The sequence below is a fragment of the Salvelinus fontinalis genome, chromosome 3 (genome assembly GCF_029448725.1).
Source record: "Salvelinus fontinalis isolate EN_2023a chromosome 3, ASM2944872v1, whole genome shotgun sequence".
In the NCBI taxonomy this organism is placed as follows: domain Eukaryota; kingdom Metazoa; phylum Chordata; class Actinopteri; order Salmoniformes; family Salmonidae; genus Salvelinus; species Salvelinus fontinalis.
The window spans coordinates 10,295,887-10,323,150 of NC_074667.1; the positions used below are offsets into that span (position 1 = coordinate 10,295,887).

At 42.2% G+C, this 27,264-nt stretch overlaps 2 protein-coding genes across 5 annotated transcripts in view; both read right to left on the reverse strand.

The window, feature by feature from the left end:
• The window catches only part of LOC129838311 (probable helicase with zinc finger domain), a 56,298-nt gene extending 41,231 nt beyond the window's left edge, over positions 1-15,067 (reverse strand). For 2 of the 4 annotated variants that reach the window (XM_055905249.1, XM_055905221.1), the window contains exons 1-11: positions 14,988-15,067; positions 9,183-9,422; positions 8,506-8,542; positions 5,276-5,400; positions 4,203-4,259; positions 3,969-4,017; positions 3,598-3,673; positions 3,000-3,198; positions 2,398-2,505; positions 1,463-1,769; positions 148-415 (exon numbers count right to left, since the gene is read on the reverse strand). In XM_055905249.1, coding sequence (XP_055761224.1) covers positions 148-415; positions 1,463-1,769; positions 2,398-2,505; positions 3,000-3,198; positions 3,598-3,673; positions 3,969-4,017; positions 4,203-4,259; positions 5,276-5,400; positions 8,506-8,542; positions 9,183-9,404 — 1,448 coding nt within the window. In that variant the 5' untranslated portion in view covers positions 9,405-9,422; positions 14,988-15,067. The other 2 variants (XM_055905239.1, XM_055905229.1) reach the window with 2 other exon arrangements.
• Positions 15,068-15,787: 720 nt separating this feature from the next.
• LOC129838328 (26S proteasome non-ATPase regulatory subunit 12-like) lies at positions 15,788-22,181 on the reverse strand. Its single transcript, XM_055905262.1, has 11 exons — positions 21,959-22,181; positions 21,255-21,314; positions 20,983-21,111; positions 20,499-20,606; positions 20,217-20,321; positions 19,264-19,413; positions 18,716-18,850; positions 18,342-18,454; positions 17,704-17,878; positions 17,374-17,451; positions 15,788-16,420 (listed from the first exon to the last, which is right to left on the reverse strand). The coding sequence occupies exons 1-11, from the start codon at positions 22,082-22,084 to the stop codon at positions 16,211-16,213; spliced, it is 1,389 nt and encodes a 462-aa protein (XP_055761237.1). The 5' UTR covers positions 22,085-22,181; the 3' UTR covers positions 15,788-16,210.
• Positions 22,182-27,264: the final 5,083 nt, after the last annotated feature.

A 27,264-nucleotide genomic window follows, 5' to 3' on the forward strand; every position in this document is an offset into this window, starting at 1 on the left:
CAGTACACACTCCTTACAATTATCACTAGCAATGAAAGTGCTATTTAAAGTTTATTTTTAGCAATACAACCCATTGTCAGTGGTTGAAGGTTTTCAGAATAGGACTGCTTGGAAACAGACTACAACAACAAAGTGGCTCTCACTCACTTGCTGACTTCTTTGTACTGGGCGATCTCCTCGATGTAGAGCAGGTCGTGCAGGCGGGCCTGGTAGTTGTCCCGGGTCAGGGTCTTGTCCAGCACCGACTGGGTGAAGAGCTGGTCGGCCGACAGGGGGATCTGGTAGCGGGCCAGCAGGCTGCGGTCCAGGTCCACCGTCTCATTGGGGCTGAACTCCACGATGGTCTTGCAGGACGGGTCCCAGCGCTTGGCCGTCATCAGGAGCTGCTGCCTGGCTTGCATTAGGTGCTCCAGGTCTGGAGAGGGGAGGGTTTATTGTGAAAACCACACCTTCCAACATTAATATTGACACTTCATCATGAGGGTTATAAGGAAATATTGGCCTGCACTTGAGTGGTTCTGATGGCTCAGTAGGTAGACCAGGGTTGTGCGTTTGAGTCCCGCATGGGCCATATATACATTTTACTCTAAGTCACAGGGGATTTTGGGTAAGGCTAGACAGAATCTGCAGGTTTCTTACTCAGAGATCTATATAATCCTGATATTGTTATTCCAATCCTATAGAACCTTATCAACAGCTTTCATGCATTTGTCTGTAAAAATAATAATGGCTAACAGTGTTGTTATGAATGTTTTGACTCGTACAAGTATTACTTTATTTCCAATCCTCTTCCAGTCCAGGAAGAGGAGCTTTAGGAAAATTCTGCCCACGCAGATTTCACCTGCCCCAAATCATGGGAAATATTGGCCTGCTACTAAAGCTATGAGGACTGGCCATTACACAGATTTTTTTTGTTACATAACCAAAGGATAAGAACATTGGACATTGCATTTGCACTTCTGAAATAGTGAGTAGAATAAGTCTAAAGTCCGTAGTGTCATACCCAAGAAGAGTCAAGACTGTAATTGCTGCCAAAGGTGCTTCAACAAAGTGTCTGAATACTTTTACTGTTTTTTTTTTTTTTTTTACTGTTTTTGCTTTGTTATTATGGGGTATTGTGTGTAGACTGAGGGAAAAACGTGTGTTTAAGCAATTTTAGAACAAGGCTGTAATGTAACAAACTGTGGAAAAAGTCAAGGGGTCTGAATACTTTCAGAAGGCACTGTGTATGACTGCCGTATCCCTCAGGTTGGTGCTACACATTGTGGTGGATAAGGTGAGTTCAGTTACCTTCCATTACATTGCTAAGCACTTTGAGGCCTTATAAGGAATGTCATAAATGCAACCCATTATCAATATAACCCAACTTCTCTTTTAAAGTCATTTTAGTTGTATTTTCTATTAGACTACTGAGTGAGGGAGAGGGGTGGGAGGTTCGAGGTTGTATGTCATAACTGAAAACCTTCTATGGAGGCGGCGTCCACCATGATGCGCTGCATCAGCACGGGCTCCGAGCCAAAGTCGAAGACGATGGTCTGGCGGAAGGTGCCGAATATCTCGGTGCTGAAGCCCACCACCACCGTGTAGACGCAGTGGTCAATGCCGTTGTCGGCCGCCAGCGCCTCCTCGCCCGCCGTCCACTCCTGGCAGCCCTCGGCCGCCGCCTGCAGCCGCTGGGCGCCGGCATCGCCAACCGACACGCCCGTGATGGAGAAGTGGGGTCGGTGGGCGTCGTAGAGCAGGGCGATGCGGTACAGCTTCCTCACAGGCTGGGGGGGGGGGGGGGGGGGAGAAAGTGTAAGAGTGGGCAATCAGAGATAAAAGGCAGATCATTTGCGTCTCATGTGGGTGCTCTTCGGAAGCATCGTCAGTCAGTCAGTTACAGTCTAAGAGTATATCAATGGGTATATGAAAACACGTTGGCCTTTGAGAGGGAATGTTCAGATGCACAAGTACATGGTCTCCTGTTGTGGTGCTGGGAATGAAAAAAATATATACTACTTCAGTCAATGATACAAACTACTCCCACACACGACCTCGGCACAATTATTCTGTGATATGAGAAAGTCTTGATAAAGGTCGACATGACCAGACCGCCGGCAAAATCAACATGTAGAGCCTGCCTGTGTGTGGGAGCAGTCTTTATCAAAGTTGCTTATAATGATATGGCCGTGTACGGCCTATGGATAACAGCCAGACGATTTCAAATCAAAATCTACTTGTGTGGTGCTTTTGGAAATATGGTTGAAACCCAAACAGCACACTATTCCCTATATAGTGAACTGCTTTGAGGGTACTGGTCAAAAGTAGTGCACTACATAGGGAATAGTGTGCCATGTATAAGGAATAGGGTGGTATTTGGGGTGCTGACATTGAGTGAGACAGAACCCCTGTTACCTTGCAGAACAGGGAGAAGGTCCAGGAGTGAGCTGATTTCTTGGTGGTGACAGTTACGGAGAGGTTGGAGCTGTGTTCCACGCTGACGCCGTCCAAATAGTCACTCAGCTACGGCAGGAACAGAACACAAGACCATCCATGCCAAGTTAAGGAGAGTTTAACAAAATAAAAAAGTCAGGCTAAAATGAGGACATAACAGCTTAATCGAATGTACATTTAAAATGGGCAGTTTATTTGAGATAAGTAGACAGATGAAAGGGTCAACGGGTCTAAAAATCAATATATGCTGAAAGTACAACACTGCATCTACCACCTGTATCAGCCTCAGGGGCTCTGTTCCAATACAAGCATCTTTACTTCCTCCCTTCCTTGAAGGACTAATCTGACCACCTGTCAATGTGTGTTAGATCAGTGATTATTTCAAGGGAGGAAGGAATGAAGGAAGCGCTTGTTTTAATGTATTTGAACAAGACCCAAAACGACCAGCTTCTCGGCTTATTGTCCATTAGTTAAAATCAGTGATTACTTCCAGTAATGGAGGGTGTAATTTAACAATATTCTAACAGGGCCATAGATAAGTGACTAGACTAGGGTTAACTCACCACTTTCTCAGGGGAGAGAGAGTTCATCCACTTCTCGATGAGCGCCTCCATGTAGTTCTCGGTGAAGTGCTTGCTCTCCTGCTGCTGCTTGAGGCGGATGAGGCGCGAGGCGTAGCGCTTCTGCCACTCCATCAGCTCCTCCTGGGAGTGGGCCGACGTGCACTGGGCACCGTAGCGACACAGGCCCTGCTCCAGGAACCTGGAGGAGGAGGAGGACAACAGGACATTCAACCAGGTGGCGGCAACTTGTTACATGGTTTTCATTTCCAATAGTGTCCGAGAAACCAACCTCCAAGGGCCTGAAGCCAAAGGGCCTCACCCTCTGAAGCAACACTGAAAACCTGTGTCAGTTGCTTAGCTAGGTAACAGTGTTAATAAATGTTTAGTTGCATGTAAAGCAAACCCGCGTTCGCAGCAGGTGGACATAATACTGGTACAATAACAATGGCTTTAAATGAAGGCCACTCAATGTACAAATGTGAGTAAGTGATTGCATACAACATGCCAATTACTTGTTAAACTAGTCTTGTAATATATTATATGAACTATGGTCTTATGCCACTGTTAAAACGTAGTCAGCAACACACAACAGCATTACCTTTTACACAGCGTGTACTCCTCACTGCTGGTAACTCCTCTAGGCGGGGGGCGAAACTGCCATCCATCCCGTACTTCTGACCACAAAGACATCGTTGCATCAACAAAACATCCCACGCACAGAGTAAATAACCACCTACATGTGGACTGGGAGTCAAGCTTTTTTGAGACTTGAGTCAAAGTGGAAATGAAATCCAACTTTAAAGGCTTCGTCTTTCAATATTTCGCGACCAGGCGTTAAATGAGTTTCCCTTTTTGAAGCAAATCGGAGCATTGAGCCTGACTGTGTGTTGAGCACAAGTTGTTAAATCCAAACATTGACATATATAAACGCATCCAAATCATTTTTTCGAGTGAGGACGACTTGCTCACCTTCCTCGTTGTCGTCTGTATATTCTGTGGCCATCTCGCTACGAATGGCCTGAGGGTGGAGAGAAAGTATTGTATTCATAAGACAATAACATTTCATGTCTATTCAAACAATTAGTTGACCTCCTGGGGACTGCAACAGGTGATACATCTGCAGGGTCATTCACTTTTAAATATAATCAATACTCATAGCCCAAAGTCCAACATAAGGCCAGACCACATCACACAAACACTTACTTCAATTTCTGAGAGAAGCATTTTTAATCTAGTTAAGTCCTTTGTGACGATGCCGTTCTGAGGAAGAGAAGGTACAGGAAATACATTACAACACATTCAATACCGGCAAGCATATCCAAAAGGTTTTTGGACTATATCACTTAAAGAGACTTGGCACAGTCACTGGTCAATTCAAAATATTCTTCCATAAATAAATTACCTGAATAACACATTTGTTTATCCCAAAACCAAATCTATTTACAGGCTGGTTAAAAAAGCGTGAATAAAAGTGCCGCTTATGATTCTTATACCTTCTGCAGTAGCATGGTTGTTTCTCCCTGGTTCCCGCCAACTTGAGAACAATAAACTGATTTCATATCTATGCTTTTTGGTTGCCAGATAAGACACCAGTTTTTAGGCTTCTCGTTTCAACGTTGAATGTTATCTGTTGTTGGGAGTTGAATTAACGGACAGTCTCCTCGTGTGATAGGAAAACGTGTTTCCTGACACCAGAATGCTGTCCATTCATTCAACTACACTTATGTCAAATCACACTGTCAAAATAAAATCACAAAATTGAAACGGTCAGTTCATCTGAAAAGTAATTAATATTTTAGCAATAAAAAAAAAGTAAATTGAGATTTTCAACACTAATATTTGGCTATTTTCTGACATTTGCCCTCATGCAGACACTGGAGAATAACATAGCAACAAACCGTTAAAAGCATATCGATTCAACAGTCAACATGAACAACTCTATGCTGAGAAAACTTGTTTCATAAAAAACCCAGAGGACATTTCCTGGAAAAGTCAAATAAACTAAAATGTTCCAGCTGCTCCCAGAGCTAAATGACTGTTTGTCTCCATAGATCAGTTATAGGAAAAAGGAGGTGAAGGGAGAAGAGGAAAGGTGAAGAGGAGGAAAATGAGAAAGAAGACAGAAGGAGAAAGAGGGGGAGGTGGAAAAGGAGAAAAGGGAATGGGGGAAAATAAGAGGGGGAAAGAGGAGGAGGTGATGAACTAGGAGGGTGAAAAAGATGAAGGTGTTGGAGAGGCAGAATTAACAGTGGAGTAAGGCCGGGAGCCAGTCTTACCAGGGGCTCCCCAAACAGGGACTTGGAGAGGAGGCCGGCCACTTCGTGCAGGCTCCCGTCCACCAGCATGCAGCGCAGGCTGGCCTGAAACGACCCGTCTCCCTTGGCCAGCTCCTCGGCCAGAACTGCAATAAACACACACAGGACGACAGGGAACTTTACTGTGCATGTTTGCACCGCACTACATTGCATGGAACGTGTGCTCACTCCCATCACGTCGAACTGCATTCTCTCCACCCAAGTCACATGACATGGGCAAAACTGCTGAACTGAAGCAGGCATGGGGTGGTAAAGTCCTCCTACACAGGGCTATGAGCACCAATGTTATTCTAACCGCTTGTCTTGACATGGGTACAGCAAGCTACTTAAGCAGGCATGGCATGGAGAACTCCCACTCATGGACACTCTTACTGACAGTTGTGGCTGCTTTGCGTGATGTATTGTTGTCTCTACCTTCTTGCCCTTTGTGCTGTTGTGTGTGCCCAATAATGTTTGTACCATGTTGTGTTGCTACCATGCTGTGTTGCTACCATGCTGTCTTGTCATGTGTTGCTGCCTTGCCATGTTGTCTTAGGTCTCTCTTTATGTAGTGTTGTCTCTTGTCGTGATGTGTGTTTTGTCCTATATATATATATAAATTGTATTTATTTTTAATTCCAGCCCCCGCAGGAAGCCTTTTGCCTTTTGGTAGGCCGTCATTGTAAATAAGAATTTGTTCTTAGCTGACTTGCCTAGTTAAATAAAGGTACAATAAAATAAAACACGGCTATGAGCGCAAATGTTATGCTAACCGCTTGTCTTGTAAGTTCTCTTAACTTGAGCCTGAACCTTAGCGCTGACATTTACCCAAAACGTTGACACGTTTCTAACCCGAACATTTGTTAAGCATATCATCATGTCTGGAATGATTTTAATAGCAATGAAACTATCTGAGATGACAACAAATTGCCAATAAAAACAAAACGTAAGGTCTGTTGAGTAGAACTGTTGTACTTATAGACTTGGATAGAGGGCATCTTTGCCGCAATGGCTCTGAGCAAATGACATTCAGGGCAATGTCCATTTAAAAGTTTTTTTGTTGTTGTTGTTGATAGTTACAGTTGAATTCAGGAGTTTACATACACTTTGGTTGGAGTCATTAAAACTAGTATTTCAACCACTCCACAAATGTCTTGTTAACAAACTATAGTTTTGGCAAGTCGGTTAGGACATCTACTTTGTGCATGACACAAGTAATTTTTCCAACAATTGTTTACAGACAGATTATTTCACTGTGTCCAGTGGGTCAGAAGTTTACATACACTAAGTTGACTGTGTCTTTACCTTTAAACAGCTTGGAAAATTCCAGAAAATGATGTCATGGCTTTAGAAACTTCTGATTGACTCAAATGAAGTCAATTAGCCTATCGAAGGCGAACCTCTGGATGTATTTCAAGGCCTACCTTCAAAATCAGTGCCTTTTTGCTTGACATCATGGGAAAATCAAAAGAAATCAGCCAAGACCTCAGAATAAAAATTGTAGACCTCCACAAGTCTGGTTCATCCTTGGCAGCAATTTCCAAACGCCTGAAGGTACCACGTTCAGCTGTACAAACAATAGTACGCAAGTATAAAAACCATGGGACCACACAACCGTCATACTGCTCAGGAAGGAGACACGTTCTGTCTCCTAGAGATGAACGTACTTTAGTGCGAAAAGTGCAAATCAATCCCAGAACAGCAGCAAAGGACCTTGTGAAGATGCTGGAGGAAACAGGTACAAAAGTATCTATATCCACAGTAAAACGAGTCCTATATCGACATAAACTGAAAGGCCGCTCAGCAAGGAAGAAGCCAATGCTCCAAAACCGCCATAAAAAGCCAGACTACAGTTTGCAACTGCACATGGGGACAAAGATGGTACTTTTTGGAGAAATGTCCTCTGGTCTGATGAAACAAAAATTGAACTGTTTGGCCTAATGACCATCGTTATGTTTGGAGGGAAAAGAACACCATCCCAACCGTGAAGCACGCAGATGGCAGCGTCGTGTTGTGTGGGTGCTTTGCTGCAGGAGGGACTAGTGCACTTCACAAAGTAGATGGCATTATGAGGCAGGAAAATTATGTGGATATATTGAAGCAACATCAAGACATCAGTCAGGAAGTTTAAGCGTGATCGCAAATGGGTGTTCCAAATGGACAATGACCCCAAGCATATTTCCAACGTTGTGGCAAAACAGTCAAGGTATTGGAGTGGCCATCACAAAGCCCTGGCCTCAATCCCATAGAAAATGTGTGGGCAGAACTGAAAAAGCGGGTGCGAGCAAGGAGGCCTACAAACCTGACTCAGTTAGACCAGCTCTGTCAGGAGGAATAGGCCAGAATTCACACAACTTATTGTGGGAAGCTTGTGGAAGGCTACCTGAAACGTTTGACCCAACTTAAACAATTGAAAGGCAATGCTACCAAATACTAATTGAGTGCATGTAAACTTCTGACCCACTGGGAATGTGATGAAAGAAATAAAAGCTGAAATAAAGAATTCTCTCTACTATTATTCTCACATTTCACATTCTTAAAATAAAGTGGTGATTCTACCAGGATTAAATGTCAGGAATTGTGAAAAACTGAGTTTAAAATTATTTGGCTAAGGTGTATGTAAACATCTGACTTCAACTGTACATATTGGGCTATTATTTGACGATATATCCTATTGTTTTAACAATATTTCAATACAACATTTTGTACCTGCACCAAAACCGCAGGATTTTTCCCTTCATAGCTTGTTATCCATCTTTTTTTAAATAGGGAGCCAATTTGTTTTTAGCTCTTTTATTTCCTTAACGGATCAAAACTCGTTTTCTCATACTCTCTCTTCTCTCTGCAGCTGACATAGGCTTAGCAATATGTTTGGAACATCGAATCGCAATAAAATCATTGTATTCAATTCACAATACATAGAGAATCAAAATACATATAACTGCACCAAAATATTGTGATAACATCGTCTCATTAGGTCCCTGGCAATTCCCAGCCCGGATTTTAAAGTGGTGAAAGCCACTTTGAAAGCCATTTTTTCACCATTTTGAAATGGCGAAAGCCCGCCATGCCGTAGCCCATGCAAAAACAGGCTTCATGGCAAGCGCATCCTCTATCCAACTCTATAGTTGGTATATGACTGTGTAACCTGGGGATGGGACTTCAATACAATGGGTCATGTCCTCACTATGAGAAGTACTCCACCAACTCACCATGTTTGCAGTCTTCATCTGCTTGATCATAGTTTTTCTGGAGGCAGAAAGAAAACAAGTAAACAGACTAAGTCAAAGCAGCAGAATGACTGTCCTCATAATGGAGGGTTTAATATGACAGAAGTCCTGACTGAGTCTTAGATAAGTGCCCAGAATGGATATCTTCGCTACTCAGAGCGGAGTCACTTGCAATATAATTATAGTACTTAAGTAGTCTCTATAATCGTGAGGCTTAAGTAGTGGGGTATAATTTTAGTGCTAGGAGATAACAGCACAGTGCAGTTTGCGGCAGAGAAATGAAAGGAGGCGGGACCTTTGTCGTTTTATCTGGTTCTCAGAAAACAAATCGAAGTCAAGATGGGCTTATGACACTTGACTTGAACACACTTATCAAATTCAAACATGTTGGTTAAGTCATAATGTGGAGGAATATGAGCAAAGAGTCCCTCTGACTGGCTCGTCTTGCCTTACTTAGATGACTGCTTGTGCAAAACAGGCCACAATTTAGTTTTCCGTGTGAGAGAGAACTGGTGTGAGTGCGTTTGTATCAGTTAACTCGTGTGTGATGCGTGCACAAGTGCCATTTTTGTGTGGGTAGAGGTCAGGGGGCCATATGCCCACTGAGGGAGTGGGTACGGGCCGAAAGATGTGCCTCCCGGGTCAGTCTCACGCCTCACCAGCTGTAGCAGGGCGGCTATCCTGTAGAGCAGGGCGCGGCTGCGGAGGGGGGTAACCGTGTCGTTGGGGGCGTTGGATGCGCGGGGTCCAGGGCTGGGAGGGGCCGGGGGGCCGAGGGCCAGCAGCACATCAGTGCAGTGGCTCACTGCCGCCTCGTACTCCCGCCTGGCTAACGATCCGCTGGCTTCTTCACATGACTTCTCCGCTCTCCTGTCCGCCATGACTCAGGGACAGAATGTCTAGAGAGAGAGGGAGGAGAGAGAAAAGGGGGGTTTTAGTCACACCTAGAAACTAATTGTGGGTCAGTTTAGCATTTTCCCCACTAATGATAATCGCTGATTCTAGATCTGTACCTAGTGGAAACTTCACCCCGGAGTGAGAGACAGGGGGAGATAGGGGGGCAATGCTATTTCTGTGATGGGGTTCTTGGGGTAGTGGACTGGTAGGTCTATTTGTAGACACTTGTTTTGACGAGTTGAAATATCTTGGAATCCAACTGTTGGTTAATAGACCTGTATTCTCCTCACAGAGCTAAAAATAAGTAGTCATGTGTGGCACTACAAACCTAAGTTAGTCCTACTGGCGGTATATCGTATTTGGAAATAGCCAAGTGGTGTTTTTTCAATACCGTTAAAACATTTTCTTTTGAGTTTTTTTATTATACATTTGAATATTTGTAGCTACTTTTTAAATAAATACCCGCAGTCAACTTGTGGAATACGTTAGGAGATAAAGATTGCATTCTTCATTTCACCCGTCACAATTTTTCATTATGAAGCTTACTGGTAGTCCCCAGTCACATGGTGTTTGTTTACAAACACACAAAGAGAGAGACCAGAGCCTTGTAAGTCAATCTGTCCTGCAGCATGCGCCAGGTGATCTAATTACAGTATGGAATTCACAACTAAATGTTTGCCAGCTCGATATCTTATAACTATTAGGTTAACTGTGCTAAATGCTCTGCAGCTCTGCATTTGGTTTGCTAATTTAGTGGTTAGCTTCTTCCTAAATCATGCTTCTCTTGGTAACAGCAGAGAATCCGCTTCTGGATCAAGAGTCTCTAATATTTGTTTTGTGCAGCAAACTGAGTAGCATTTTTTAGTTCCTTGTAATAAAGATGAGCTGGGATGTCTGTCCTGCAAAGTTTAGGTCAGAGACTGTATAAAATGTTAGCAATGTACTTGTTTGTATTGCTAACCTTCGGATTAGAGAGGCTCAGTGGGGTTTGAAAATGTGTGTTCACCGGTATTACCGAATATCCCGGGATGGCACAAGATCGGTATAAAGGTATGACAATCTTTAGCTGTCCCGGACAAGTTTGAGATCAGAGACAAAATCCCCATGTCGTTGGCTACTTGCGGTGGTCACTGACGCTCGTTTAATGTGAGCAGGTCAGATCTGTGTGAGCAGGATGTGAGCAGGTCAATCTGAGGGCTACCCATCCTGTCTTTGAGCAGTCCCATACATCCCAATATTTTCAAACATGTTTGACAAAATCTGCAACGCTCTTGTAATGTGAGACGTGCAACGCCACTGCGACAGGTAGCCTAGTGGTTAGAGCGTTGGGCCAGTAACCGAAAGGTTGGCAGATCGAATCCCCGAGCTGACAAGGTAAAAATCTGTCGTTCTGCCCCTGAACAAGGCAGTTAACAACCCACTGTTCCGAGGTCATCATTGTAAATAAGAATTTGTTCTTAACTGACTTGCCTAGTTAAATAAAGGTTACATAAAAATCAATAAAATAATGGTGAATAGCAATAGCCAATGAGAAGTCGCCAGAGAAGTAGCCAGTGAGATGACGTTGTTTGGCATCAACCAGAATGTGTAGACTTTCAAGCAGGAGCGATGACTACTAGTACGCATTTAAACTTTCCTTTAACCAAAGTGTCAAATCGTTACTGTTCTGAAGTTCACAACCAATGATATTCAAATCAAAATGTTGGCTAGATATAGTTCAACTGCGTATGGCAAGGGCGAATGTCTGACTGAAAACGTTTGAGGCTGCTTTGAGCCACAGCTCGTTCTAGCTAAGTTTACAATCTAATCACATTGTTTTTCGCAAAACAACGTGGTATCGAAGAATCCTTACGACCAACTGACGAATCTTGTACAGTGTGGCTCGTGTCTGTGCCACATGGTTTAGGGTGCGCACCACTACGTTGGCAAGACAAAAAGCTACAGGAAAGACTGTTGTTTAACGTGAGGCTCAGCGATGTTAGGATTTTGAAAGTGGCGGGTTTAGGGTACACCCGGCATTGATATTTAACTATCCCACAGCTAGCACACCTGATTCAACTTGTCAACTAATCATCAAGCCTTTGAAATGGTCAATCAGGTGAACTGGTTCAGGGCTACAACAAAATTGTGACCCGTCTGGGGGTCCATGAGGAGAGATCTGAAAACTAGTCTACTCGGCTAAATAGCAACTGATCTTTTTTATTTTATTCAACCTTTATTTAACTAGGCAAGTGAGTTAAGAACAGATTCTAATTTACAATGACGGCCTAGGAACAGCCAAACAGTAACGTGGACGAAGCTGGGCAAATTGTGCGCCGCCCTATTGGACTCCCGATCACGGACGGTTGTGGTACAGCCTGGAATATGGTCAGAGAGAAAGCGCTATGTGGGGTTCCCTAAAGCAAGAACCATATCCTCTTTTGATGTCATCACAAATGTGATGAGAGGCCGAGCAGTACTTCCTCTGTGGCAGTAGGTCTATATATAGGCTTAGTTGTTGACCAAGGCATTTTACTACAGTTGACTCAATAATAAAAGCGCTAGTCATATCACAAGCTTGTTTTTCATAGTAACATATAGGCGCCAAAAAGGCCCCGCGGCCAACGCCACTTCAGTTATCCATTGGCGGCGTCGAACCACAATTGAATGGTTAGCAAAGGAAGGACCCATCAAGGGCACTTAATCAATAGAAGAAATGTGTGCAGCTGTGGCATTGGGTATTACTGTATGCTGTCTACAGGTGACACTGGAGTATTTCTACACCTAATAAGCCTAGGCTATATGCACACAGGCAACAGAGGCATTGAGAGGTCTACACTTGCCTGCGCAAAAATGTACCCTAAATCAATTCCAAAATAGCCTGCGTGTATAGCCTGCACGCTATGCTGTCTACCGGTGACACTGGAGTATTTCTGAACCTAATAGGCCTATATGCACAACTACAGGCAATCAGGGCAGTCGAGTTCACTACCGGACACTTGCGGCTGTTAAAACTTGTGGGGGTGTCTGTCCTCTGCAGAGAGTGTGGTGTCCTATAGCGTTATTCACAGCACAGAGCTGAGCCTGGCCATGGCGCCCAAGGATTCATGGGATACAGTGTCACTAATAGAAATACACGCCACCCTCCCGCAACAGAGTGAAATGACAAATAGCTGGAGGGGAGAAGGGGGCCACTAGCTGATGGGCAACAATCTTTTTTCATGCACGTTAGGCAATGCCAGACATTGGGAGGAACATGGAGAGGCTTAAAATTAAACCTGACATGCAGTGTCTGTGGTGAGCGGTCGTCCCTGTTTGAGATAGCCTCTGCTTTGACTAAAAACAGAAAAGGCCTCCGGGCCCAAGGAGCCACTTATAACAAATGCCCTATTTCTCCTTATCGGGGTTCGATATGGTTCTTTCATAGTGAAACAACACACTACGCCACAGCAGTTACATCTAAGGACAATAGCCTATTACACACCACCTCTACTTTAGCAGAAGTCGGGCTAGTCTTTGTTAATGACCATCATTGACTGAGTCAGCTCTCAGTGTAGAGTGTCCAATCAAAAACACATATTTTGACCAATGGGTAAAATATTTCTTTATTTATTCAAATGGTCCAAACCCCCGGTCTCTATCGTAATCCGTTCAAATGTTATCGGAGTTTTAACCCTTGTGTATCCTAGGGTGACTAAAAATCAATGGAGACCAGAGGGGAAAAAAGTGGTAAAATAGAATTGCATTAGCTAGGCTGGATGCTGTGCGAGAATTAAGGCAAACTGACAGACTCGTCATCTTTCTTCTTGAATCCGGAGGACATAAGACAAAAGAGGCAAGATCGATATCGAATTTTCTGACTTTTTGGAAAGGTTCCTGATATGTTAGAGAAAGACCAACTGAACAACTCAGAACATGAAGAATCAGATTTGTCTTGGCAAAATGTATTTTATAGCATAATGAAGCACGTTTTTACCCACTCTGGGCAAAGTGGGTGGTCACCCCACTCGGTGTCTTATGTAGAGTTTCCACAGAGTGAATCACATTTCAATTCCCTCACGTTGACCAAGATGTGTATAAGCTAGGTTACTTAGTTAGGCTATGTTTTAGTCATTCCATAGTACCAGCCTAAACCAACACAAAGGCCACCCCCCAGAATTAGTGTGTAATATTATATTTTAAGGAATACCTCAGATAAGGCCAAGGTTCAGAGGCAGGTTACCAGAGCATTCAAAGCATGTTAGGAAATGCTACAACTACTGTCGTGGAAATATCCCTCACAGTACGTTGGAACACCTCATGCAAATACAGTGTCTGATGACCAAAATATAAGTCTATTAGCGTTAACGTGTTTTGTATTATGGATCGGTCAATATACAAGAAATTGAGACAACCAAAGACATGACATGAGCATGCTATGGCAGTTAAGAGCAAAATGACAACCATGTGGCATGCAAGTAATGGCCAGAAGTGGTAAATGATACTTTTACTGTAAAATGAAACTTCTAATTTCAAATAAAGATGAATGAAGGGGCGACATTAATACAAGGTAAAAGTAGTCTCATCAGCGGTAGTCTACTACCATCTTGGATATGTAGGCTATGTTAGCTAGCTAGTTACTACATCTATGGTTTAGCTGATGCTTACCTAACGGCAAGTTTGATCAAAACACATTGCCCTATTCGGCATGATCGCTCCAAAAAAGGGCACTCCTATAGACTAATACAAATATAAAACAGTCTATTTTGAGATTCCGGGTCAGTTAATAATAGTTGTACCATGTCTGTTGGCAAGCCACTAACGTTAGCTTGTTACTTGTCCATCATAGGTATTAGCTAAAACACGGTAGGAACACCGCTAACTGTGGCTGGCTTCGCGTTCGTTCGCATCACGTTTGGTGGGACCACGGTGAAATAGTCGTATGGCGCGATCTAGCTAGTTGGCTCACATTAGCTTGTATAAAGGCATTAAGCTTTCAGATTGCGACGTATCGGTGTGCAACGACATGCTTAAATATCGGAGTTATTTGAACCATGGAAATGTATTGCTTCTAACTTTAAAAACAAATTTATGAGATTGGCAAAACATGTTACTAGCTAGGAGGGCTAGCAATAATTGTGATAGACTCAAAACTCACTGAGCGATGGTAGCCAATACCATTGCATTGGCAAAACATTTACAACATTACGAGAATAAACATAAAAAAAGTTCCACAATTATTGACGCTGAATTCATCATGAGTACATAGTGAGAAAATGCACAGTTTGCAAGTCAGCCAAAATAGGGCCCATCGCTTTGGTTTAGGCACCAAGCTAGCTTGCTAAAGCTAACTGCCTGGCTAGCAAGCTGACCAAAACGTATGCAGAATAGATTCACACCTAGCGCGCTATCGTTAGCGATATTGCCCGGGCCTGTAATTTTGGCTCGGTTTTCAGACATATAGAAGTTAATTGACATTATATTGTGGTCTCGGCATGAATGTTATACCTTCATTACTCTCAGAATGTGTTACAGACAGGAGTCAAGTCGATGTCCTTGCCTCTGAAAAAGACAACTGAAAGGACTGAAAATGGCAAGTCTACACTTACCTAGCTTTACTTTCTACGCCATCTTGGATCCACTTATCAACCCATCGCAAAGGATAGTGGGATGTAGCTCATCTGAAGGTTGAGGGGATTTGGGTCTTTTTGGTGTAGGTTGGGGTTTGACGATTGTGGATTTCGAACCAAGTCATATAGCAGTCTTTATAGCAAGTCATTACACCAGTTTTCATATATTTCCCTAGATAATTGCACAAACCGGTTTCCAGTGTTTGCCTAGCTGAGCACTGTCAATTATATAACAGTATTGCATAAACAAAACATTCTGTGGAGTATTTTGTCCACTATATGTGGACAATTTTCATAGATATTTTGACCTATAGATGATTTGGATAATTAAAACAATGGAAAGGTAATGTTTAATCATACATTACTACATTTAAATTTTATTTCTACATAATATCTCAATGCCTTTACTTTTGAATAACTGCTGTATTTCTATTTTCATGTGGATATAACTACACAGTAAGGTAGAAACATTCAGCATCTTGCATAAACTCACTAATTAAGTCTTGATTTAGTGTCAGCTGTGTGTGCTGTAACATTTACAGTCATCACTAGATGGCTACAGAGGATCCAGAACCTTTCAAACCAACAACAAAAAGCTGCATCTGTCAGGTTTGGACTTCACAACTTTTAAATAAGTATTCTTAACTTGATCTGACAACAGTTATATACAACTCTGTAATAACCAAATTGTCTGTTACAAAACACAAAATAATATCCATTATGCAAGGTGAGAATAGTTTGTTTACATTGCGAAGTAGACATAAAAAGACATCAAGAACTTACAGTAAATGTTTTAATACAGCAAGTTGCACACAAATGCTCTAACACTAAATTCCTTATGACGGTTACATGAAAAAGAGAGTTGGAACAGAAGAGAAAACATTAACAGTGTATGCCCCTCTGTGGTCTAGGTTCTAGAACAAAGTACATGCCCAAATTGTAGTAGATCAATTGGGAGACCACTCTAAACAATGTAATTTGTATTACATCAGTGGGACAAGAGATGGTAACAACATATGGCCGTAAGACTTCTTTATTGTAAATGCTTCAACTTTGCTGACCGTAAGAAACAAAAAAGGTATGTGTTGTGGTATTTGTTATTCCAAAAATAGGAGTAGTTGACATTGGAATAACGGTTCATTCATCAATATAAATTCAGAAGAACATTTTATTTTTTATGAAAACAATGCACTCGATCCTCATCACTGCAGGTTGTGTATCATCTCCTCTTTGGCGATGAGATGTGTGGTTTTGTTGACCAGGGACATGAGGGAGTTCAGTTTGTGGGACCAGTCGTTGAGCAGGTCGTTGGGGTCCTTCGGCCTCTGGAAGTTGATGATGCCAGCTAGCCTGTCCACCTTGGCGTAGATGGTCTTGTTCACCACCAGGTTGGAGAGGAACTCCTCAGACTCCTGCAAGAGATAGAGATGCTAGAACCTGTGTCTTCAAAAACCATCAATAACTAATCACATATTTCATTTAGGCTACTATAGTACATCTATAGATAACTCAACAACAAAAAAATCTGCTTTTCACTCTTCAAAATCAAGTTGAGAATATATGGATTGAGCTCAACTGTAGACCACTCTGCGAAAATGTGTATCTGCACATGAGCACGGGTTCGCTTCACACCGTTACAGCAACGGGACCAAAACAGCGGAGAAGTTTAGCCTTGCACTTAAACACTCTTAGTTGTTGCGGAAATTGACCCACTTTGCTGTTTACTTTATACATTACATCATAGTATTTTATTAGGTTCCCCATTAGCTACTGCTAAAGCAGCAGCTACTCTTCCTGGGGTCCAGACAAAATATAAAACATTACATGATACATAACACAGCAAAAGGACAGAACTACGTATATTTAAAATAAGAATACAGGTTTTCATACATTCCTTTGCTCTACCGTTATAATTGCATTGTCTAAGCCGGTTCTGGCTTCCTAATCTCACAGCGCCAGTTGTTCTGTAAACACCAGAGATAATCCCACAACGTCAGGAACCATCCGTGTCCTTGGTTCTTGCATAAGCTTTTCGTTGGACGGTGTATCCTGTACATACGACTAACAAAACTTGAAGTCAACACTGTGCATAGTCATGCGATTCATAGATGCTATTGAATGCAAGTGCAACACACGAAAACGGAAATGCAACAATCGTGCGGAGTTTCACCGAAGTCGTTAACTCCTGTTCAGTTCCCCTGACGTGAACAGAGACGCATCATACAGAGCGGCACAGAAGTTTCAACCTTATTTTGGAGGGAAAACTATCCCTTTAAGGCCGCATTTATTAGGGTTAAGGACCAGTAAGTTATCCATCCCCTGACAAAAATGTAACAGATGTAAAGAGTAGATTGGTGGTGCTTACGTCAATGGAGAGATCCAGGAGGCCAGCCATCCTCTTCATTGTGATCCTTGTGTAATATTTAGCCATAATTCTTATATTCTAAAGAAGAGATTAAGAAAAACACAAAAATAAGCAACGGTGTAACATAACATAGTTGGAATCAAAAATACCAATGACATGAAAGTATTCTAGATGGGAAAGGGATGTTTCCAGATCCTTTTCAGCAACTCTGTTCCAACGAAAGACAGCTTTGTGATGCCACCACCGACCCTTTGCTAAAACAAAGTATCCCACTAAAGTAGTTGTGATATAGATAGATATTCCATGAAAGCAGTTCCGTAAACTACTTACGTGCTCCACCACTCTATTCTTGAGGTCCTTCCACCTCTTCTCGCCCTCCTCTGAGCAGTTGAATACGTCGGTGGCCGGGCTATCGGGGGAGCCCTCCCTCAGCTCCTTCCCATAATTCTCCACCAGGGAGCCCCAACGCATTAGCTCCATGGTGGTGAACTGCTTCAGGAGGTCCCTTGAGGGGGAGGTAAAAGGGAAACCAGGATGAGACGAACCACAGCACGGCAATAGCGCCACCTCACAATATGAAGTTGAGGCACCAGAGTTTAGCCTAGGTTTCACCTTACCACAAAGATCAAGCATATGCTTTTGGTAGCTTAGCTAGGTTTCACCCCTGGGAATTGGCTAGGTTATATGGTACCTTGGTGAATATATAGTTAATTACTGTGTTACAGAATTGGATGATGTGCTAGGGTGATGGGGAATATTGTGAAACAATATTAAATGCTAAGATTTTCACGAATGAATCATCTCGAGGTTACATTGTTCCGATGAGGAATATTTGGGAATTGCTGATGAGAAATAATGTGTTATACCATTGAAGATTGTAAGGAATGAACCATTGAGGCTAGATTACATTCTTGGTATTTGAGGGGAGAAACGAAAGCACCGGAATATAATGTGATTGAATGTCTCACTTGTATTTGGGTATTTCTTCCAATTTCTTGTCTTCGTTGATTCTATGCACCAGGTCTGACTGCTCGTTGTCGTAGGGAGCCAGTATCACATACAGAACAACACTTTTCAGGGCCTGGAACAGGAAAGAATATTAGCGTTGTATTGTTATGTATTTTAAAAGGTGCAATCTGTAACGTCTTAGTCCCCTGTGAAAGCAGACCCAAACGTTGTTCTATTTACACCAATCAGTGTGCAGTACACTCGTTAAGACCCCTCTCCAACTAAGTCCTGCAGCCAGAGCAACATTTTTCTCAGAAACAAAATGTACAGCTTGTGCCTTTAAAAAGGCATCAAATCATATCAAAAGACTTTCATCCTGATGCCTAAAACTTACCTGTTGCCATTTGGAGCTATCCTCCAGAATGCAGGGGGTATCATAGATGGCACGGTAGTGTTTGCAGATGGACAAGTAGGATCCCTCGTGCTGGTCTACTTGGATCATCAGATTGTAGTACTTCAGCTTAGACTCCTAAGGAAAAATAATGACGTAAATGGTTAATAATATTGCAGCTTGTATGTTTCTTCACCGGGAGCAGCGTAGACAGCCAAAACAAACAGTCATTTTTCCCCAAACAGACAAAAATCAAATCTGATTTCAATATTTTGCAGGAAATAAATATTGTTTTCTGTAGAAAACTGTTCCGAAATAGGAAACAAAAGTGAACGTTTTGATTGGAACATTGAACGTTTAGGTAGTTCCACCTCCCCCTTATAGACAAAACCATAGTTGCATCTCAAATGGCACCCTATTCCCTACATAGACCCCTATGGGTCCTGGTCAAAAGTAGTGCACTATATAGAGAATAGGGTGCCATTTGGGAGGGAGACCATATTATAACACCCAGCCTGAATAAATGATTTGGCTTTCCTCTCTTCTCTCACCTCAGTGCCATCCTCTGTAAAGAACTTGGTGTTGATCTTCTTGCTGATGATCTGGGTGCGGATGTAGTCCTTGACAGCGATGCACAGTCTCATTTGCTCCAGGATGAACTCCACCTTCTCTTTCTTCTCCATGGAGCCGTATGTCTCCACCTGTAGAGTGAAAGAGTGCATGTTGTGAAAGGCAGAATGGTATACTCTAGCCCTGGGTCACGTTCATTAGGGCACATCGTAGCAAAACGTTTCTCATAATACCACTCCCATTTTGTGCCTACTGAACACAGCCCAGCAGTGCTACATCACAGCCTGGACCGGAAGAAGAATGGTTTGTGAACAACTGTTGTAGTGGTTCTGCCCTCAATAAGGACATACTGATGGAGTGTGCAACACTTTACAGACACTAGATTTTATTTTAGATTAATTATGGTGTCTCAGTCAAGTTTCACAAAAATTATTAAAGGGAAATCTCACCGTTTTTCAACTTCATATTCATAATCTCCAGCACCACCTCAACATCAACATATGTGAAAATGGCACGTTTCTATGTTTCGTAGTAAAAAGAGAGGGGAAGATAAGTGTTTCTAATAACATCATCCACCAATTAGTATGCAATACCAACTCATAATTGGTTAAAAAAAAGATATAAAAAAATCCCACGATGCACACCGATATCATTGGAAACACTGTTCTTCTTCTTCTCTCTTTTTTACAACAAAACATAGAAACACACCACGTTCACATATGTTGATGTTGGGGTGGTGCTGGAGATGAATATGAAGTTGATTTATTTATTCCATGTGAAGGGGATTTGGTCACCAGTTTGAGTTCTGCTCATGTCTGAAGATTCAGTCCAGTAAGTCAAATAGCTTCGATCAACATGGATGGTTGAAACCTCTTACCTCTAGTCTATAAGAAATTGTGAAAACTGCCAAGGAATGTCAGCGAAAGCCCCTTACCTGCAGCTCTTGGAGGATTGCTGCGGCCTCTTTGACCTCGCCATGCTGCTCCTTGATGTTTGCCAATGTTTTTGTCAGCCTGGCCCGCTCAATCTCCACATAGATCTGAGTGAGGGAAACAAAGTCGTTAGCGCATTTGAATTGAATGGAGATATGACTTGGACCCACAAAAGTAAAATATTTTGTTTTATGCCATCTGAATATGCATGATTGGTGGTATCATCTATAAATGTAATTTTAGGATGATCCAAGTAATCAGAGAAAGTTCATGACACCACGTACCTTTCCAGCGGTCACTGTGCGTAGTGTGTCAATGAGTCTCAGCTTAATGGTCAGGTCGGTCACGGTATCTACATACTTGTAACATTCTTGCACCATCTTAGCAACAGCCTGAGAAGAGAGAAACAAAGCAAAAGAGAAGGTTATATATAATATATAATATATATATATCGAAAGAGATAACATCAGGCAACGCTTTACTTTTGGAACACATAAAAGGACATGAAGAAAACATTGCTTTAATGGTAAAGCACCTTTCTTAACCTACTGGTGCATACCTGGGGTGTATTCACAATAAACCAAACGTTAGCAACAGAACGAAACAGGGAGGGACCTACATTAATTTTTCCAATAGAAATGGTTGATGCGTTGCAAGACATTTTCTGTTGCAAGACGTTTTGCAACTGCGTGCACTAATGAATACACCCCTGCCTCAATGTTTTACCTTCTCTTAGTATCCCTTCAAAGAAGGAGCCCCAAGTCTCACCCCTTTGAGCTGACTCCTCCTTTTAGAGAGCAGCATGATGTTTTCATTCAGGGCGTCCATGTCCTTCGCTTCATAGCACATCTGCACAACGGCCACCAGGATTCTGGAGGTTGACACCATGTCAGAAGCCTGTGTAGATGAATAGAAAGAGGACAATGTTACTCACAAAGATAGCTATGTGATTAGTCAGAGGAGTTCGATCATAGAGATTATAGTTTAATCTCAATGGGTATGATGTTTAATTAGAAATACATTTATGAATTCATGCTCACCGTTCTTGTTTGCTTCTCCAGCGACAAGAGGCTTTCAACGGCCTCCTGCAGCCTACCTTCCTAAAAGAGCAGGAGATACATCTTAAAGTCAGGACAAATGACAGACAATCGTTACAAAGATCAATTGAATGACTACACATGATCAAATTACGAGACAGATGACCAAAAATACTAATTACAACTGTATCATCCATAACGTTGTTGATGATCAGTCTGATTTGAGAAAGCCAAAGATGTCAACAACACATTTCTGTCAGCTTTGACACATGATTAAAACGGAAACTTCACTAGCTAACGTTAGAAATACACTGACGTTACAGCTAAAGTAAAGGGGTCTAAGAAAAACAATAACTGTGGTACCTACGTTAGTAGTTGGTTGATAAATTATTCAAAATCCGACAAACGACCAACCATCTGGTTAGCATAACATAACACCAAGAGCTACTGTATTAGTAGTCTGTAGGTAGCTAAAGAAGCTACCTGACGAAAACAATTACCGTAACTAACTAAATAACTAATCAAGATATATAACTTACCTAACAAGTAAACCGACTCAATACTTGTGATACTTTGTTATAATACAGCCGCAATGTTGCCTATTATGAAAAACAACTTTATTTGCGAACAAGTTAGCTAGCCATTTTGCTAACATTCGTGATGCACCATGACTCAGCCAGCGCTGGCCTCATTCGTACTCAACTTACTTTTGCCATTTTGGCACACTCCGGTACACGTGTATCTACAGTTGAACTGTAGTCAATCTCCATCTTCACAAGCTTGCCATCTGATCTTTCTGATCGCTCCACCTCTGCAGACATGTTTTCCGACATCGTAAGTTGAATACTACGGCGAATTGACAAGTGAAATTTCTGCTAAGAGCTAAGTGCTGCTAGGCCGCCGCTGTTGTGTCAAAACTACAGGAAGTGGAGGAAAACCGGCCAATCACAATGAACTGCAAAGGCCAACTAGGCTGCCAGAAGGACCCAGAGAAGGACCATAAAACATAATTGTTATTTGTGTCAGGCGTTTTGACAGTCAAGCCTTAGTTATTCACAAAGCATCTCTCTCTCAACTTAACCTTTTCATCTGCCCTCACTAATATTGTTTAATCTTTTTCCCATTAATAGGTTGTTGATGGGGGAAAACTGTGCTCAGAGTGAAACGTTATAATTTCCAGAATTATTTTCTAGATTATTCTGGTATCTTTTTTTAAGCATTAAAATAGTGGACCACAAACAAAAAGACCCCTGTCTCTGTGAAGGAGGGATTTTAAGAAAAGTGAATGTAAACCCAACTGTGTTAGAAATGGTCTAATTGACGATGATGATGATGATGATGTAGTCTCGAGGCCATCCGTCCAAATCTCATCTCATTGACTCAACCATCAAAGTTTCAAGACAGTTGTGCACTATTGGTGATAGAGTACCATTTCAGACACAGACAGTCCTGTTTTAAAAACATTGAGGAAGAGATAGTGAGGAATGTGTTTTCTTTGCAAATGGCTTACACCCATGGTGGAATGAGAATATTTCCCCACCTGCCCAGGGAAAAACTCTATGCACTTTGAGATTATTCTGTATAATGAAAAGCGCTTTACAAATGTCATGAATTATTATTATTATTAAACAAACTGGATAGAGAGAACCCTGCCTCAGGAAGCCTATCATATTGTGGTATGATTCTGAAAATTACTGCCCACTTTCACACTATTGTCACAATGTTGTGAATAATTCACACTAAATTAATATATTTATTAAGTTCCTTTCCTGAGCTTGAAATGTGAACACCACTTATAGTGCCTTGAGAAAGTATTCATACCACTTGACTAATTCCACATTTTGTTGTGTTACAGCCTCAATTCAAAATGGATTAAATATATTATTTAATACCCCATATTTGTTTTATCCTTTATTTAACTACACTGGGCCAATTGTGCACCGCCCAATCACAGCCAGTTGTGATTCAGCCTGCAGTTGAACCAGGGTCCATAGTGATGCCTCTAGCACTGAGATACGGTGCCTTAAACCCCTGCACCACTCAGGAGCCCACTAAATGTAAACATGTTCAAGCTTCCTTTTTTTTCACTCTGGCATTTAGGTTAATATTGTATAGTAACTACAATGTTGTTGATCCATCCTTGATCCAGCCAATAAACTCTGTAGCTGTTTTAAAGTCGCCATTGCCTCATGGTGAAATCCCTGAGCGGTTTCCTTCCACTCCGGCAACTGAGTTGGGAAGGACGCCTATCATTGTAGTGACTGGGTGTATTGATTCACCATCCAAAGTGTAATTAATGACTTCACCATACTCAAAGGGATATCCAATGTCTGTTTTTTTATTTTTACACATCTACCAATAGGTGCCCTTCTTTGCAAGGCATTGGAAAACCTCTCTTGTCTTTGTGGTTGAATCTGTGTTTGAAATTCACTGCTCGACTGAGGGACCTTACAGATAATTGTATGTGTGAGGTACAGATATGAGGTAGTGATTGAAAAATCATGTTAAGCACTATTATTGCAGTCCATGCAACTTATTATGTGACTTGCTAATTCCACCGTTGGTGTGCCAGGACAGAGAAAATCTTTGACTGGTCTGTACGTGAGCTGACCCCCATAGGAGTGGGAGGGTCAAGAGACCAGAGGTGGCAGAATGGAGTGCTCGGGGTGAGGTGTAGGGTTTGAGCATTGGCTGAAAGTAGGGAGGGGCAGTTCCCCTTGCTGCTCCGTAGGCAAGTAAAGGGGTCTTGAAGTGGATGCAAGCTTTGACTGGAAGCCAGTGGAGTGTGCGGAGGAGCGGGGTGACACGGGAGAACTTGGGAAGGTTGAACACCAGGCGAGCTCCAGCGTTCGGGATAAGTTGCAGGGGTTTGATGGCAAAAGCGGGGAGCCTAGCCAACAGAGAGTTGCAGTAGTCGATACAGGAGATGACAAGTGCCTGGATTAGGACCTTGGATTTGAATGGTGAAAAAAGAATTTAGCAGCATGTTGCTGCTGACAACTAGGCTGAAACAATGAATGAATGGCCTAATCTCCATGTATTGACTCTAGTTTACCAGCAGATGTCACTAGGACATTACTGTTCAATATTTGGTTTCATTCACACAGTTCATTGCTATGAAAGATTTCCCTCAGAAATAAATACAAGTCATGTAGGTCAGTGATTTTCCTGCCCCGGGGAGAGGCTGCCACTAAGCACTGGCCTAGGATCAGATTACCCCAACACAGTCTAAACCTTAAACTTAACAGCTTAAAAATTAAACATGGCCTGTATCAGCTCAGAGATGAGACCAAGTATGAAACAATGAAAATAATAATGAATAAAACAGGGCTGAAGAGGCATCCAAATATTTACAGGATCCTAAAGCACTCATTCAAGTAATGTAGGGCAAATATCAACAGTACCGATCAAGCCTCCATCGATAACAACCATGTCATCTTTATGATGAAGTTGTGTCTCCAATAAACTGCCTAAGAAGAGACTGCCTGAGAACTCATTTGATCACTTTTATAAGCATGAGGTTTAAAGTTATATGGAGAATGAGAAATCAATTGTGAGTGTGACCATGCAAATCATAATGAATCCACTCTTTGTTACCCGGAACTGAAATGATCTGAGATCCACTGAGATCCATTGACAGACTGAAGATAAAACCACGTCCAGCACTCTCATCAAACACACAGCTGAGAGCTTGAGTCCAACCCATGCCCATTGTCCACTGTGGGCCACAGGTATTGCGTAACATGACTTCATTTGAGGATGTGCTGTTCTGAGCTGGATCTTTATGTAGCCATAGTCCTACATACAGGGCTATTGTGTGTGTTGAGAAGGTCATATATCTGACATAGAGCCTAATACCTTTTCTAATAAAAAAACAGACGCTATTCAAATGTTGGAGTTACATCATTATTGTAATGTTGGTCAAACTACAGACTAGATCACATGAAAAGCTATTCTGTGTCCCAAATGGCATCCTGTCCCCTGTATAGTGCACTACTTTTGACCAGGGCCCATAGGGCTCTTGTCAAAAGTTGTGTAGTACGAACCTTTATTTAACTAGGCAAGTCAGTTAAGAACAAATTCTTATTTACAATGACGGCCTACCAAAAGGCAAAAGGCCTCCTGCGGGGACGGGGGGTGGGATTAAAAATAAATTAAATAAAGATATAGGACAAAACACACATCACGACAAGAGAGACAACACTACATAAAGAGAGACGTAAGACAACAACATAGCATGGCAGCAACACATGACAACACAGCATGGTAGCAACACAACATGACAACAACATGGTAGCAACACAACATGGCAGCAGCACAACATGGTAGCAGCACAAAACAGGGTACAAACATTATTGGGCACAGACAACAGCAGAGACAACAGGGACAACAATACATCACGCAAAGCAGCCACAACTGTCAGTAAGAGTGTCCATAATTGAGTCTTTGAATGAAGAGATTGAGATAAAACTGTCCAGTTTGAGTGTTTGTGGCAGCTTGTTCCAGTCGCTAGCTGCAGTGAACTGAAAAGACGAGCGACCCAGGGATGTGTGTGCTTTGGGGACCTTTAACAGAATGTGACTGGCAGAACGGGTGTTGTATGTGAAGGATGAGGGCTGCAGTAGATATCTCAGATAGGGGGGAGTGAGGCCTAAGAGGGTTTTATAAATAAGGATCAACCAGTGGGTCTTGTGACGGGTATAACGAGATGACCAGTTTACAGAAGAATATAGAGTGCAGTGATGTGTCCTATAAGGAGCATTGGTGGCAAATCTGATGGACGAATGGTAAAGAACATCTAGCCGCTCGAGTGCACCCTTACCTGCAATTCTATAAATTACGTCTCCGTAATCTAGCATGGGTAGGATGGTCATCTGAATCAGGGTTAGTTGGCAGCTGGGGTGAAAGAGGAGCGATTACGATAGAGGAAACCAAGTCTAGATTTAACTTTAGCCTGCAGCTTTGATATGTGCTGAGAGAAGGACAGTGTATTGTCTAGCCATACTCCCAAGTACTTGTATGAGGTGACTACCTCAAGCTCTAAACCCTCAGAGGTAGTAATCACACCTGTGGGGAGAGGGGCATTCTTCTTACCAAACCATATATCTTTTGTTTTGGAGGTGTTCAGAACAAGGTTAAGGGCGGTGAAAGCTTGTTGGACACTAAGAAAGCTTTGTTGTAGAGCGTTTAACACAATTCGGGGAGGGGCCAGCTGAGTATAAGACTATCATCTGCATATAAATGGATGAGAGAGCTTCCTACTGCCTGAGCTATGTTGTTGATGTAAATTGAGAAGAGCATAGGGCCTAGGATCGAGCCTTGGGGTACACCCTTGGTGACAGGCAGTGGCCGAGACAGCAGATGTTCTGACTTTATACACTGCACTCTTTGAGAGAGGTAGTTAGCAAACCAGGCCAAAGACCCCTCATCGTCTACCGTATCAAAAGATTTGGCCAAGTCAATAAAAATAGCAGCACAACATTGCTTAGAATCAAGTGCAATGGCGACATCATCATCACCTTTCAGGTTGTGGTGACACATCCATAACCTGAGCGGAAACCAAATTGCACACCAGAGAGAATACTATAGACATTATTATTGGTAATTCTGTCACCATAGGTTGTTGGAGAATAACCTGTAGGCTAAGTAAATGATTTGTATCAGTTATTATTATTTATTTAATTCCAATTAGACCTAGGTTTTTAAGAAAAGCATTTTATTTGATCTGTATTTTTTTGTAGGCCTACATCTCTGTCATAAGGCCTATAACACTGTTATGGCCAAGTCAGGGCAAAGAGCTATGAACAGGCAGTCTATGGATGGTGGACACAAGAGTAATCAAAAACCGCTATTTAGGCCTAGGTAAAATAACACATGCTACTCAGGCTGCATAGTCGACTCATGTAGTCCAGTCTCTTGACGTGGTTGCAAGCACTTTCTCGGGAAGAGAATAGTTCAGGGTTGAATAGAACCCGAGACAATGCAAGGGAGAGTGAACTCTAATGTGCATGCT